Genomic DNA, 14,655 nt, shown 5'->3' on the forward strand with positions numbered 1-14,655 from the left:
TGATGTTCTTCTTGGCGGGGGCTTGGGTGTGGTGGGGGTTTAGATTTCTGCGGCACAAACAGATGTTAAAGGCTCATCCTTTGAGGTGGTGATGAAACGTAGCCACAGCAAGAGTCCTCACATCCCACTGTCAGTCATTTGACACGGAGACAAGGGCAGGGCTGCAGCTTCCACCGTCAAGCTGCCGCACGGGGTCCTGCGATGCCGACAGCAGCACGCGACACTGTTTGACCTACATCTGAGCTGAGTCGAGGGCTTCAGTTCATCGCAATGGATGCTGTTTTTTATATACATTTTATGGGTATGGTAAAAACAATCCACAATAGAATTACCAAAAACCACAGCACTAATCAGCTCTTATTCATACGTCCAGTTTGTCTCCTAGGTGATGGATGCTGCGCATGTCGTCATATCAACATCTCTGAGATGTCAAATTGGTTTCCCGGCAGTTGTACCCCATCTAACTTGTTTGTATTTTGTCTCTGCTCCTCCAGGAATACGACGATGGCTACGGAACAGCATACGATGACCAGGGATACGAATCGTACGACAACAACTACAGTAATCAAGGACAAAAGTAAGTTCTGCTCACTATGACTTAATCGAATGGATTATGTAAATAGTGGATTGGCAAGACACTGGCATTGAATCGTGCTGACTAAAAATCAAAGCTGCACTTATGAAAAGTTTTCATATTGATAATGGATCAAGTGACTGCGTAAGGGTAACGATCACAGATTAAATTAGAACCTGACTCTGCAGCGCCGCTCAGCTTCAGGGTGTGTCTTAGGCTGTTGCAGCTCCTCGCTTTGGTTTTACCGCCGCTATTTTACTGTTTTGGTTCACTCACCCACCTCAAGCACCGCAAGCTGTCGAACACAGTGGGACGTTTAGCAAATTACGAGCCAGATGTGTCCTTCAGGGTTTGGTAGAGACCAAAACAGAGCTAAAAGAGAGTGACTATTGGACTATTATATGTGTATGACACAGTTGGACACAACTTTACATTGGTGCGTGGTGGATGTGTAAATATAGTCTTCTTTTTAAAGAAGCATTCAATTTATTAATGAAAAAGAAAAGAACAAAAAAAAACATGGCTTATCTAATGTTGGCTTCTCAAAACCACAATAACCACAAACCTCTCACTAACATAAACCATGTTTCCACCATACTGTAGCTGTATAATATAATATAAAACTTCAAAGAAATCACAGAGAAAATATAAATTCACAGTACCTGCTATGAAAGAATTGGAACTTCTCTTAACCCCATTTATATCCGTGAAGATGAAGCCTGAATAACAAACACCCCTCTGTACAATCCAATGTTACATCTTCTGCAGTGACCATACAGTAGAAACAACAACCTGTACTGAGGTTGTATTTATTGCCCGACTGTCGAATTAGCTTTAGCTAATGCTATCAAGCCCCTAAGAGTTCATGAAGGCCAAAAACATGACACCGATGGTACAACAGACAGTTTTCGTGAGTGCAAAGAGTAAAAACTCAATTGGATAAGCATGGAATTTCGCTTATTCCCCTCCGAATCGAAAATAAATAAATGCACAGCACCTGAGAGCAGTGAGTTTTTGCCATTGGCTGGCTGTTCGAGTAAATGTAAAGGGTGAGACGAGGTAACGTCGAGGTGCTTTAGGGGTGAGAACAGCTGGATTATGGCGCATGAGCTGTTAGGAGTCATTTATGCTCATTTTCTGCCCCGTTTGAAACCGCCAAAATCTCTTCCTGTTAGTTAAGTATTCTGCAGAGGGTGAAATGAAGTGTTTTGACTGACCTTTGAGTTGTCCTTTAAGATTAACTCGTGGAGGCAGAACTTCAGTTAAGGACAAAATACACTCAGACGAGCGAAGAAGATTCGAAAAGACTGGAAACATAGCAGGATATGTAATGGTCAGTCTAACAGTTATTGAAGAAGCCAATCGTAAGACCTTGAATCAAACCAAACTCTGCGGACTCCGTAAAATAATCAGTTTCCCCCCCAAGGAATTAATCAGCGCTCATCACATTAAATGCATTATCTTTGTTTTATTCACCCTTAAAAGCGACATGGCCAAATGTGCATTGTCCTCAATGTGTTTCCTCAATGCTGAAACAGACTGTGGTAGTGGTATGCTGCTCCATTTAACAGAGGGTCCTGCACGCCTTAATGCAGAATATTGATTTCCTCATATCCAGGGAGCCGTCCCCACTCTCGGAGCCACACAAGGTCAAAGGCTTTTGTCTTGTTTGTCGGCGTGTCACCGTATTTAATCGGCAAATAATGTGCCCGCGTTTACGTATGCCCGCGCGTGTCCCACCTCAAAGGAGAAATGATTGACGCTACATTTGGGGCGTCAAAAAATTTGGATTGCATTGGCAACAGCAGGAAAGAAGGGGACACAGAAAAAATAAGACATTGTGTGTCTTGGCTCTTGTGAGTAGGATTGGTGAATGTTTTATTTTGTGGAGGTGTCAGAATGCGGGCTACCCAGGCTTCCATCCATCTTTTGTGTTATCGCTCCCCTGTCTTTTTTTACTTTTGGGGTCGGGGGCTCACAGAGCCACACATACACACATTCTTCTTCTCCCAACACGCTGATGTATGTATCGTGGAGCGGTGCAGAGATGCTCGCCAGGCGGATGCAGGAATCTGCAGCGATTTGTTTTAAAAGCAGCCACGTGAATAATGGGGGGGCGGGACAGGAGAACAATGGAGTCCATCACGTATAGGGGGCTGGAGGCTGGGTCGACTTGGGGAGATTTTCGTGTCTGTTATCTGGCGGGAGACGCAGCAACTAATGGGGACCAGGCTGTTAAGTCTGCGCCTCCAGAGACAGCTGATTCACTTTCTTCTTCTCCTTCTCATATATATATGTTCCATGTCCCTGGATTTGGTTTGAAAGTTACTGTGAGTGCAGGCTGACATTGTGCATGTGCACAACAATACAACCTCAACATAGCACTTCAGTGATTCGACTAGCTGGTGACTAGGGCTGCAACTAACAATAATTTTTTCATAATCGATTAATCTGTCGATTATTTTCTCGATTAATCCATTAGTTGTTTGGTCCATAAAATGTTCTTAAATGGTGTTTCCCAATTAGGTTTTTTTCTTCCACACACACAAGATATTTAGTTTTAACTTTCATAGAGAAGCAAGGACACCAGAACATATTTAGAGAATTTTTGACTTTTTTTTTTCATAAAAACTACTTGAACCGATTAATCGATTATCAAAATAGTTGGCGATTAATTGAGTAATCGATTACTCGATTAACTGTTTCAGCCCTACTGGTGAATGATCCAATTTTGACCATTTGTGCATGAACACAGGTTATACTGTATATTGTCAGACATCTATTGGCAGGACAAACATGTCAAAACTAATGTTTCCCACCTGTCAAGCAAGAACAGAGAAGCCTCCGCATCCATCTTGATGCCTTTTTTAACTCTGAGGTCTCTCCATCACAGTCAGACCGGCAAAATCACTGTGGGCCCGCTGCATCGGAGGGCCAGTGGACCATCAAAAACATCCACGGAGTTTTTAAAGTTTTCACAGGCCCCATCAGTCCCTTGACTGGAGAATATACTGGGCCCCTGTCTGTGCGCCTGACATTCTCGTAGCGTATCGTCTCCATCTTTGGAGAGCCTCGCTAACAGCAACATGGCCTTTTCGCCCTCGTGTGATCATAGCACTTCTCTCTTCTTCTGACCTTCTCCACGTTGACTGCTCCTCTGCCATTTCTTCTTCTCGACAGTGTGATTATGTTGTGGTGTATGCTTCGCTGTAACGCCGCCGGCAGTAGACCACAGTTCTTTCCATGCGCTGACCTTAAGGTCGATCCTTTACCTCTGCAGTCCGCATCAATCCCGTTTAAAACCGCCACATGGTCTGGCGGCGACAGAAGCGCGGACTGCGCCTTAAATCAGCACCAACTGTTGGCATGTGCCAGTTTTACCGCCTGTCGCCCCCTTTCTCCTGTTTTTTTTTCCAGCACACAGCTAGAGGAGATATTCACTGAACTTAACAAGTGTATTAGATTAGAATAATAAACTCCATCCTTTAATACAGCAACATTAGACTGTGACTCCATAGCTTCAGCTTTCACAGTCAAAATCCTATTTACCTTGGTGATGGACAGAGATGCATTATTTCCAACCCAAGCCTGAGGAAATTCATAGCAGGTCCCAGCTGCTGCAGGGCCTCGAGGATAGATATTGTGTGTGTATGTGTGTGCGTGCGGACAAGAATTCTCCTAACAATGTTTCTCGCAGCCTAAGGAGCTCCCACTCACCAATCTGAGCTCTGACTGCGTGGCAGGATTTCAGTTGCCGTAGGATAACAAGCAGAACAATTTATAGTCTCTCTGTCATGGCATTACGCCGATGGCTTATGCTGGAAACAGGGCTCGCCATATGCGAACATGGCGGGAAAGAGAGAGGGTTGTTTTCCGGGGCTGCTGCTCTTGAAAAGATTGTGACGCCGCGACAGTGGGTTTACTGATACCTTAATTAACTTGAAATGTATTTCCAAAGTTACAGTGAATTTAATTGTAATTGGTGTTCATGATTTGGCCTTGTAAGTCCAAAAAAAATCAAGTGAGTAAGTCAATGAGATGAACATAATCGCACGACCAAAGATAACATTTTACATCAACCGTTTATCTTGGTTTTTTTTCCTCTTTACCTTACAAAACCAGAAATGATTTGCCTCCTCAGTCACCAGACAAAAGATCAAATATTAGTGCAAAAACAACCTACAATTACAAACAAAGTTGAGCCGCTCATCCAAAGGGCCAATTTAATTATTAGCCTCCAATGATTCTATTTTCTTTGTGCTAAGATAATATTAGCATCGCTAATACTGTCTATTACTACTAAATAATTTGCTTCTGAATTTGTTTTGGGACATTGGACTCATTTATGGGACAACAGTGTAGGTATTTTGCTAAATTAGACTTTTAAATGGCACAATTTTTGCAGTATAGGTCAATAATGTTGCTTGAGTATGGGGTTAACTTATAGCACTCAGGGAATGCACCCCTAAATTAAAGCTACTATTGGTTAAATTTTAAAATTGTAGGACACATATACTTCACTAATTGTCTCAGGTTTAGCTGCTTAATGTTTTTTAAAATTGCGATTAGTATGTAAAACGCTGCACATAGTGGCTGTGATATTGTGCTGTACTCACTTATTTCACACCCGTGTCACAGCCCAACAGTGACAATGATAAAATATTAATGTTCTCTGCTGTGTTAAACTGCCACGCACATTATTGTCCACAAAGGCAAAAAAAAGAACCAGTACCTTCTGACAAATGAGACAAGACAACCTGTGTAACTACACTGTACACATTCTGTCACACGGAGCAGCAAGAATAGTCATTTAGACATAATTCAATTTGAAAGGCAAATAAGGCACTCAAAACCATAAGACATACGACTTAAACTGAAAAGCAGGTTTTTTTAGACACCCTGAAGACATTTCACGACATTTAAATCTTCCAGAAGGGAGCTGACGCCTGGTGGGAACCCTGTGGAATGCCGCCTCGGCATGACAGCCATGGCAGTCGGTCTGCCTTCTCCCAGATCACAGCCTCCTCTTACAACTTGTTGTTTGTACAACTCGGAGCACTGTGATTTTTCTTTGGAGAGGCCGCAAGAGGGCTTCATGTCGGAGCTATGGAAAGCTACAGCGGATAGGTACCAATCAAGTACTAAGGTCAAGGATGCCTGAGGACGGTGCTTCAGTGGAGTGCGTCTTTAATTTCATTAGCAAGTGAGAAGGTGACGTCTCTGTAGGGAAATGAGCGGGATGACAGCTGTGGCACAGCCCTGGCTGGACATTTGGCGAGGTCGCGGCGAGGTCGTCTCTTGCGGCTCGGGTGCAATCAAAGCATTATTTCATACTTGACACCTCAGAGGCTGCCGGCTGCTGACACCTCCCACCTTCCCTTGCACCTTGCTTTGGTACGCTTTGCGTCGCAGGCCAGATCCCGGAGGCCCGTGGGTACAAGGATAGCTATGTGACAGTGTTTTTAAGGGCAGAGACATCCCCAAGGAACAGCTGTAAATTTCAGTACAGGAGATGGGCACAGAGGAGAACAGGGAAGGAGAGTGGCTGGATTTTTTTAAGTTTCATGGTGTAGCACCTAAGAATCGATCGCTCAAAAGAGCCCCTAAACGACACAAGCAGGCATCAACACCAGCATGCACACAAACCTCCAGTTGGTATTCTTCAGTGATTTACTTCAGGGGTTATTTTTTACACAGCCAAATACTTCAAAATGTCTAGAATATATCTACAGGGGCCGATCAAACACTGAAAAGCAAGACATCAAACCATGCCCTGGACAGTTTGGTCAACGTAGAATCTTTCTAAATACACATTCAGACAGGAACACACAGGGAGGTGACTAACAAATTACAAATCCTAAGTTAAGTGTGCTTGTAGCTGTCTGCTTATTTTTGTAATACAAAGGGATACTACAAAATAGCAACCAGTATCCAGCTCACAGCTGTAAAATGTGGTCATTACGGCAATGAATCATGGGTTCTTCAGCAAAAGGAGTGCAGGGGCCTGTGAATACAGAAGTAAGGATAGATATACCATTTCGTATGTATGGTGTTGCCATGATAAGTGGTCATTGAAGCAGCTTAACAGCAACAGTATAGTCAGAAATGGTGAGGCAATGCCTTTGCACTTGAAAGTTGCCGACAGTTCTGGAAGTCAGTAAGTGTTGTGTCTGTATATTTTTATGAATCCACTGTTCAAAGCCAGACTTACTTAACTCCCACTTCCATTTCCAACCTCCGTTCATCCGTCACCGTCATCAGATGCACCTCCGTCTGTGTCTGTCGGCAGCTGATCAGTTGAGAGGACAATCGCCAACCAAACAGTCTACCAGGCTGACTGATGAATCTGAATAGATTTGACAAATTTACTCACATAAATAGTTTTCTAGTAGCTTGAATGCGGGATTGTGCAGGAAGAAAAAATAGCATTGTTCTCACTTGGTATGATTTCATTTTCCCACCCACAGTAGAAGGCAGGACTGATCTGCCTACAGTGAAACCAGACAGCTCACAGTGACACTGAGAGCCTTGATCAGGGGATCACCAAAGTCAGTACGAGTCATCCTCTGGGAACCACGAATGTCTGTAGAACATTTCATGGCAATCCAATCTATTTTGCAGCATGTCCAGAACCCCTGGTGCCCTTGACCTTGATCGAGTTAGGTGAAAGAGCCTTCTGACTGGTTGTTCAGTCTTGTTAAGTCTAGTCTTGCTTTTCTTTTACTTTTACAAAAGGACCAGGAAGTGACAACGGCAGACCAAAGCCAAGTAAGAACTGTGTTTTCTGAGCAGATAAGCTGACCATTTGCAATAGATTCACTGTAGGGTGTAAAATGTTTGGCAAGTTTTGTTTGTGTTATGTAATGTTTTTATTTTTATATTTTTTTGTTACAAATTCAGAGTAGTGACTTCTGTCCACTCGCACTGGCCCAGATCGTACATTCGTGTTTGCATTTCGTTATAGCCTCTGTTGTGTTCAATTGTTTGGACGGTTGGAATTTATCAGAGAGGCTACTTTGAGGCCTTGAGGCCTGTTGTGTCAGAGCCCCAAGGCAGAAATTATCCATTAAGTGCAATGCATTCTGTTTTTTTATTTCATAGCACAGATTGGCTGTATTGCTGTCTGCTCCTGAAAGACCTGCATTAGCTTCACAAATGCACGGTATCTAGTTGCTGCTTTCAAGGTGGATAGCTTTTCAAGATGAGAGACAGGTGCTGTGGTACGAATGAGACGATCTCGATGGGACGGAGGGCGGGATTCACACTGCAATCTCTGTCCCGAGACAAGGAGTGGCATATTGTTAATTTAATGTGCTTTCAATAAGACATAACAAAGGCCTTTTACAGATTTCAGATGGTCAAAATTTTGCAACACATGCATGTCTTGAGAGGGAGGATGTAAAGAAAGCTGGACACTGACTTGACTTGAAGAGGAGTTTCCCTGAAGGATGAGTTTATGTTTTTTTCCCCCACAAAATGGCAAGAAAGAAGCATATATGGTTCCGCTCAAAACCAGAGATAAGACCCATTTATAAAATCAAATCTGTGCCGCAGGCCATTGTGTCCCTCTTTGTGACTTTTCAGCAGGAGGTCAGCAGTGGAGATAGCTTTGCAATCAGCCACCACATTGAGCAATCACCATTGTAGGCATAAGAAGGGTTTCCATTTGAAATTATGTGAGCCTCATTTCATACTAAATGGTGAGAAAAAAAAGGCAGTGCTGCTTTTCTTTTTCTTTTTTCCCCCCATCCACTTTCATTGTATTGTTATCTGTGGAAATCACAACTGAGCCAGTATAATCAGAGCTTTCAGTGTGGGTCTTTTTTTCCGTCAGCATTTTACCTTTCCAACATTGCGTCAAGAATGAATGGAAAACATGATTACACGAGACGCATCACGGAAGTATTTTTTCGCGGAAGGCTTTGCAGTCATGATCAGTTTAAGTGAGCAATATGCAAGAAATGAGCTAACAGGAGAAAAAAGCAGCCTCTCTCCACATCACACCAGCGCTTGTGTTACCTCCGCAGACCTCCGTAATGCCCTACCAGATTTGTTCAAATTTATCACAGAGGACGGGAAGAGTGATGGCGACGTAAGAAAACAAAGACCGCTGGGGACGTGTACTACATCATTCAGATTTAACACGGCCATCTGTTCCGCGATGCCCAGGAACGGCAACATCAGTGCCTAAGACAAAGCTTTTACAGAGATGACAGATGTGTTAGAGAGGTTGGGTCTTTACCTGTGGAAAAGGAGGCCCGGAGTCAGATGCCTGATGAAAGAGACACACTTATCTAATAGGTGTTGTGTTTGCCTCACATGGTCCCGGCTGTCGCTTTAGACAGATGGATTTTTTTCTGCTTCTTTATCTCTCTTTCTTCTTGGCCAGTGAAGTTGAGGGAGACGCAAAGCAGCGGGCGCCTTCTGCTAATGAATGTCAAATCAAAAGCTGACCTATTTAGAAAGTCAAAGAACTTTCACACCTATGACAGGGAGATAGTCCCTAAAGCTTTGGGAATGTTTTAATGTGGCCAGCTGTACACTTCTGACTGGGTGAAGCTGTGATCTGGGTTCAAAGATGATAAACGATAAGTGTTCGCAGAGCTTCTTTTTTCTCCTGATGCCTATATCTAATAGCACCTTAAATTGCTGATGTGCTGATGTACTTTTTACTTTGAAATAACCTGGAATTTGCAACAGTGACAAGACAACGTACCTTAATGTTTCATCTGCATGATAACACAGTAAGGGCTGCCCCTGACTTTGATTTCCTAGTCAACCATTAGTCATCGGTTCAAGACAGTTTTTAGTTTTATTTACTTCTAAATGTGTACCACCAATATTATTACTCAAAAGCGTTCAATTAAAAACATTCCTTTAAGGAAAAATCAAATGAGAAATGTCAAAAATTACTATGGAGAAGTAGCAAGGAATCAGATACATTTTTTGTTTCATAAAACACATGCTTTTTTTGTAGGTTTGATTGCACATGCTGAAACCGCTCTGGCAAGCTAAGGAAAGCGAGTCCTCATTTTTTTGTCCCCCTCCTTGTCAGTGGACCTGTATGTACCATGTTCGGTCCTCCAAGTATGTTTGGATGTCATCTATGCTCTCCTTCTGCCTACTGTTCTTCATGAGTAGCCATCAGCGTGGATGTCACCCGTTGCTTTTCCTATCTTTTTCTTCCTTGGTGCAGGCTCACTTTCCTCTGCACTGCTGTCATGGTCCTCTCTCGCTCTCTCTCCCTGAGCAGCTTCTGCTGGAGATAAACTCTAAGCGAGATCCGACACCGTCAAGTAGGCCTCCTCCCGTTTCTCTGCGTCCGGGAACGTCAAGCTCTTGAAAAGTGTGTCTAGCGCTGCGGCTTGGATGTGCAGTCTGGTCTCGAAATCTCCCTGTGAGCTGCCACTTCTTGTCGATTTCTTCTGTAATGTTCCTTTTCAGCGCTTTCACTGTCGTGCTGTCATCCTCATGCAGCAACAACTGGCGTCTCTTCCTATTTATTAGCTTGGGCAGCACGGCAGGCAGAGATGCATTCACATCCTGCGAGGAATAGCTCAGTGGGAGTGATCACAGGCTTCAATACCGAGACGATGTCCTCCGCTGTCCTCCATTGTCTCCGCTCGCCGGTCGTGAGATCTAAATCTCGGTCAGACAGTAGGGTGGCACTGTGGTCTGAAGACACAGCGGTAACCAGCCACCTCTCTTCCAGCAGGCGCTCCAGCATGAGGTCAATTGAGTTCCAACGTGTGGAGACATCTTGGATGAGTTTTTGTTCAGCCATCGATGCTTTTCTTTGTCAGTAAGAGCTGCTGTGGTTTTGGCACTTTGGCAAAAAAATGTCAGCAACAGCAAATGCAACGCATGCCCCGCACATCATACAGCCTGTACATTACCCCGGGATAGGTCTTAAGATAGTAGTTGAGCTACAGCACCATATTAGCCTATTAGATCGGAAGGTATCTCAAAGTCCTTCATCACCTCACAGAGTCACTCTACAGTGCTGGCAGCTGAATCGCTCACCTCCAACAATTCTATTTCCAACACGAATGAATGTAATTGCCAATCTTCAGATATATATAAAGTGTGCCGTGATGGTCATCAATCCCTCCATCTGGTTAGAGGTCCATAGGTCCGTTGTCATGCTTACTTGTTGTTATCATATATGTGATATCTCGCTATAAAACATTACCATTGATCCTCTAATAGTTTGTTGGGGGAAACGTATACTTCATGTATGAAACTAATGTTAGGCTAAATCATACAGCTAAATTGCTCAGTCACTTAACATCCTTATGCTTTTTGTCAAGATGGTTTGGTCGCCTACATTAAAACAAACTTGAACCAATATTTATCCATTTCACATTGTGTGGAAAAAATAGCATTTACCAATGGTCCACCTAAATTCACTGGATGTTAGATGGTGATAATTTTAGTCTTGCTAACAAAATATGAGGTAAGCAGCTGCTCTTCTACTTGGATTGCCAAATATTAGTTTAGAATGCTTAAATTCCATAGGTATACCCCACAGTAACCTGACTGATGTCCGATGCTGGCGAACCTTTGGCCACAAAGTAGAATTTTACCAGAATCCTTGACCTTCGGGATGCATCGCAACACCCACCGGTCTCTGTAACTGAGATGAGAAAGTAACTACGCAGGGACGTTGTGTAGCATTATTGATAAAATGTCACCTCCCAAAGTAGAGGCGCCTAACAGCTTTTGTTACCCAGGTCTGCGCTGGAAGCTTTCCGCACAGTGGTCTACTATTATTGGGCCTTTTCTGCCTTTAGCAACAGAGACACTTGAAAGGTTAAGTGAGGAAATGTGTTTGTTTTTTCCAAGAACTTAGGCTCCCAGTTTTCTATATTTTTGTGTGAAATAAACATAGTGGAAATAAATAATGCGAAAAGCCTACAGCATGTGAGCAAGCCTCTGACATGATTTTAGCAAAGCTGTACCGTGGTTTGTATTATCTGGATGTTTTCCATTATTGGTTATGACACAGAGCTGTACAAGGAGAGCTCAAGATAATCCAGTATTTCACATACTTCACAATATGTCTACAAGCACCTGAGATTTGCGGCAAATTGATTTTCTGACATTCACAAAAACGGATGTTTATTTCAAAGGCGACCTCTCAGGAATACTCCCCCCTGCCTTTTAGCATAGTGTGAAATCTAATTATTTATTACTCTGTCAGCTCTTGTCTCGGAGTGCACAACATGACGAGCCGAAACATGCCTTCACTTGTCACATGTATCTCTGTCTCCCTCTCTCCTCCCCTCTCTCGCTGGCTCTGTCGGCCAATGAAGGGTGTCAAGGATATTCCAGTGACTTCACATCCGTGGCAGATGCATGGTGGCACCTCAGCCACGGGGGCTGACTGGAAAACTTGCGCTCAGAGCAATAGCAGCTGGCCTCGCTTCTTGGAGAGAGACACTGCATTAGCACAGGGGGGGGGGGGGCCTTGTTTGCTCCCGCTGGCTTGGCATTGTTTGTAGCTGAATTATGGACTGTGCAAAATTTATGCTAAGCCTGACTTCAGGCGAAAACCTCTTTAGGGGGCTGTCTCATGTCTCATTGAGCCTCTATAGCGCCCTTAAAATGATCCCTCCCACTGTCCTCAATTGGTCATGTTGTTCTGTTCGTCCTTAGCAAGAACATGTTGCAAAAAACAATAAACCCAATCAGTTTGTCAGGCTCCCGCTGTTGAGAGGCTGTGCGAGGGGAGGCTGCCAAAGTAGGCATCAAATTACAGGAGAGCAAATGTCTTCATTTACCTTTGGTGATGTCGAGCTAGGCAGAATATTTTTACAGTTGTGTTGCTCAGGATGTGTTTGTGTTGTTGACATTTTTGCTTTCACTCACTTCCAATACTTAGGAGGTGAACACCGTTTTGCTTGTGATGCCTTAAAGTATTGCGGAGCAATTATTTTTGTTTTAGTGTTTTGAGAACTGCTGACTGCTTTGTCTCAATTCAGTTGACCGCAAAGGCTGAACTGAAATGAGACGGTCTGGTCCACGCGGATTTCCCAGTTGCTTCCCCAGCTTGTCCCGCCCATGAGGGAGTGGCATCGTTAGCTTCTTTGAGACGCTTCTCTTAATGCAGTCCACATGGGGAGCTTGTAAGCTTTGTCACCAATTGCACAATGATTCCTGGGATAGTTTGGCCAGAGAGGCATCCACTCGTTGGTGACGTAGAATTTTCTACTCTCTTGTGTAAGAGACTGTGCTTGGTGCACTGCGCGAGGTCATCTTGTCTTTGGCAGGTCAGGACTATGTCTATAAGTATTAGATTATAGTCTAAACATCCTGATTCTAAGGAGCCATTCTATCTGTTTAATGACCACAGGATTCTGATAGTTAAATACACCACGCTGACTGGGAACGGGGAGGGTTTTTTTGGGACATCATGCACTTACACTTTTTTGATCTTTGTACCAACCGGATATCCCCTCAATATTGAGCTCCTGTAATAAATACTTCTGCTTAAGACATCGACAGTTGGATCTTTTGTTACTCTGGAAAGGAAGACAGAATTTTTTTGGGCGGCGTTTGAAGGAGCCTTCCCAATGGGACAAATTGGAAATTAATACAACAAATGGAATGTGCGTTATAATCACTAAACCATTAAGTCAGCCTACTGTACCCTCATACAAATATATGATGCCATTTTATGGAAACTAAAGGAGGAAACACAGAGAGCCATCAGAATTTCGCAGAATATAAACAATTTTCTGAATCTGAATATAAAAAATAACTTGAACTTTTTCCAATACACTCCAGCTACTTATCTTGAGGTATAGCTACAGAACTGCCCAGAGCTAAGTTTGTAGGAACTGATTTCATGGAGAGCTGCAAACCGGTGTAATCTGATAAAGCAGCAGGAGTGACTCGACCATGACTCTTGGAGCTCACTTTGGCCTTTCACACCGATCACACCGCAAAAAGCTACCCCATTACTGTAGCACCAGAAAAATGTAATTCGTTACTCCGACACCGGTGTGTCATTACTGTCACCTCTTTGACCCTCAGCAGTCGGCCGGCGTCGGTGTGATGTGTTGGGGCTCTGGACGGCGCCTTCGGCTCTCTGATCCAGAGAGCAGAAAGGTGCTGCTGTCGCTGACAGACTGACAGGCAGGAGGAGAGGACCCGGCTGTGACGGCTGGTGTCGGCTCAGTGGCAGCCTTATGATGAATTGCCTCTCTTGAATGATAGCGCTGTTGCTGAATGATACTGATGCAGGATTGTTCTGTCAGCGTCTCACCGGTGACTGGGGGAAAAAATAAAAAAAATAAGCAAGGAATGAACGGCTATGCAACTCGCATCCCCGTCTTTTTATTTTTCATTAAAGTTGCCACCGCTCATAGATCTCCATATGCAGCGATATGAAACTGGATGCTGGTGCAGATCTATGGCAGACGAAATTGTCTTGTAGAACCACAAATGTGGCAAAACTTTTGAGTGATTGAAAGCTGCCTCTTTTTTTTTTACTTTTCTTTTCATTATATCTTAAAAAATATTTGGTATATTTCTTTATTACCATTGCATAAATTATTGTATATGTGATGTGTGATTGCATCGTGTTGAATGTGACTTTGTTCTACAACGATAGAGAAAATAAGTTGGATTCCATTTGTTGCTTTCCATTTGCTGATGACTGCAATTTGTTTGATGCAGAGTGTATTATGTTTCTCTCATTTCATGAAAACTCTTTTGTTCACATCTGTCTACAGCTCTGATGACTACTATGAATACGGACACAGTGGGGAATCATATGATTCATATGGTGAGTCGCAGACATTTCTTTTGTCCAATAAATCTTTAGTTGTCAGAACAATATCAAATGTCTAGTTCCTGACTTCGCCCTGCTGGCTTCATATCAGTTGCCATAGCACCAGGGTAATTGTATGAAGTCATATACACATTCAAATTGAAACAGTCCACAATGAACCTTTGATTAATTCACAAATTAGAGCTTTTACTTCTTCGTGATACTGACAACGGAGCTGTAACAGCTTCGGAGTTCCACTGGCTCTCTTGAACTATGAAAGTTGGATTTCTATGTACAAATGTAC

General features: G+C 43.3%; 1 protein-coding gene across 2 annotated transcripts in view; it reads left to right on the top strand.

Moving 5' to 3' along the window:
* Nucleotides 1-14,655, top strand: part of khdrbs3 (KH domain containing, RNA binding, signal transduction associated 3) — a 104,418-nt gene that overhangs the window by 83,878 nt on the left and 5,885 nt on the right. For both annotated transcript variants that reach the window (XR_007030806.1, XM_035635412.2), the window contains 2 exons: nucleotides 495-577; nucleotides 14,314-14,366. Coding sequence is in view for 1 of the 2 variants with exons in the window: in XM_035635412.2 (XP_035491305.2) it covers nucleotides 495-577; nucleotides 14,314-14,366 (136 nt within the window). In the remaining variant the exon portion in view is untranslated. The remainder of the gene's footprint in view (nucleotides 1-494; nucleotides 578-14,313; nucleotides 14,367-14,655) is intronic.

Source organism: Scophthalmus maximus, chromosome 5, assembly GCF_022379125.1.
Source record: "Scophthalmus maximus strain ysfricsl-2021 chromosome 5, ASM2237912v1, whole genome shotgun sequence".
Classification (NCBI taxonomy): Eukaryota; Metazoa; Chordata; class Actinopteri; order Pleuronectiformes; family Scophthalmidae; genus Scophthalmus; species Scophthalmus maximus.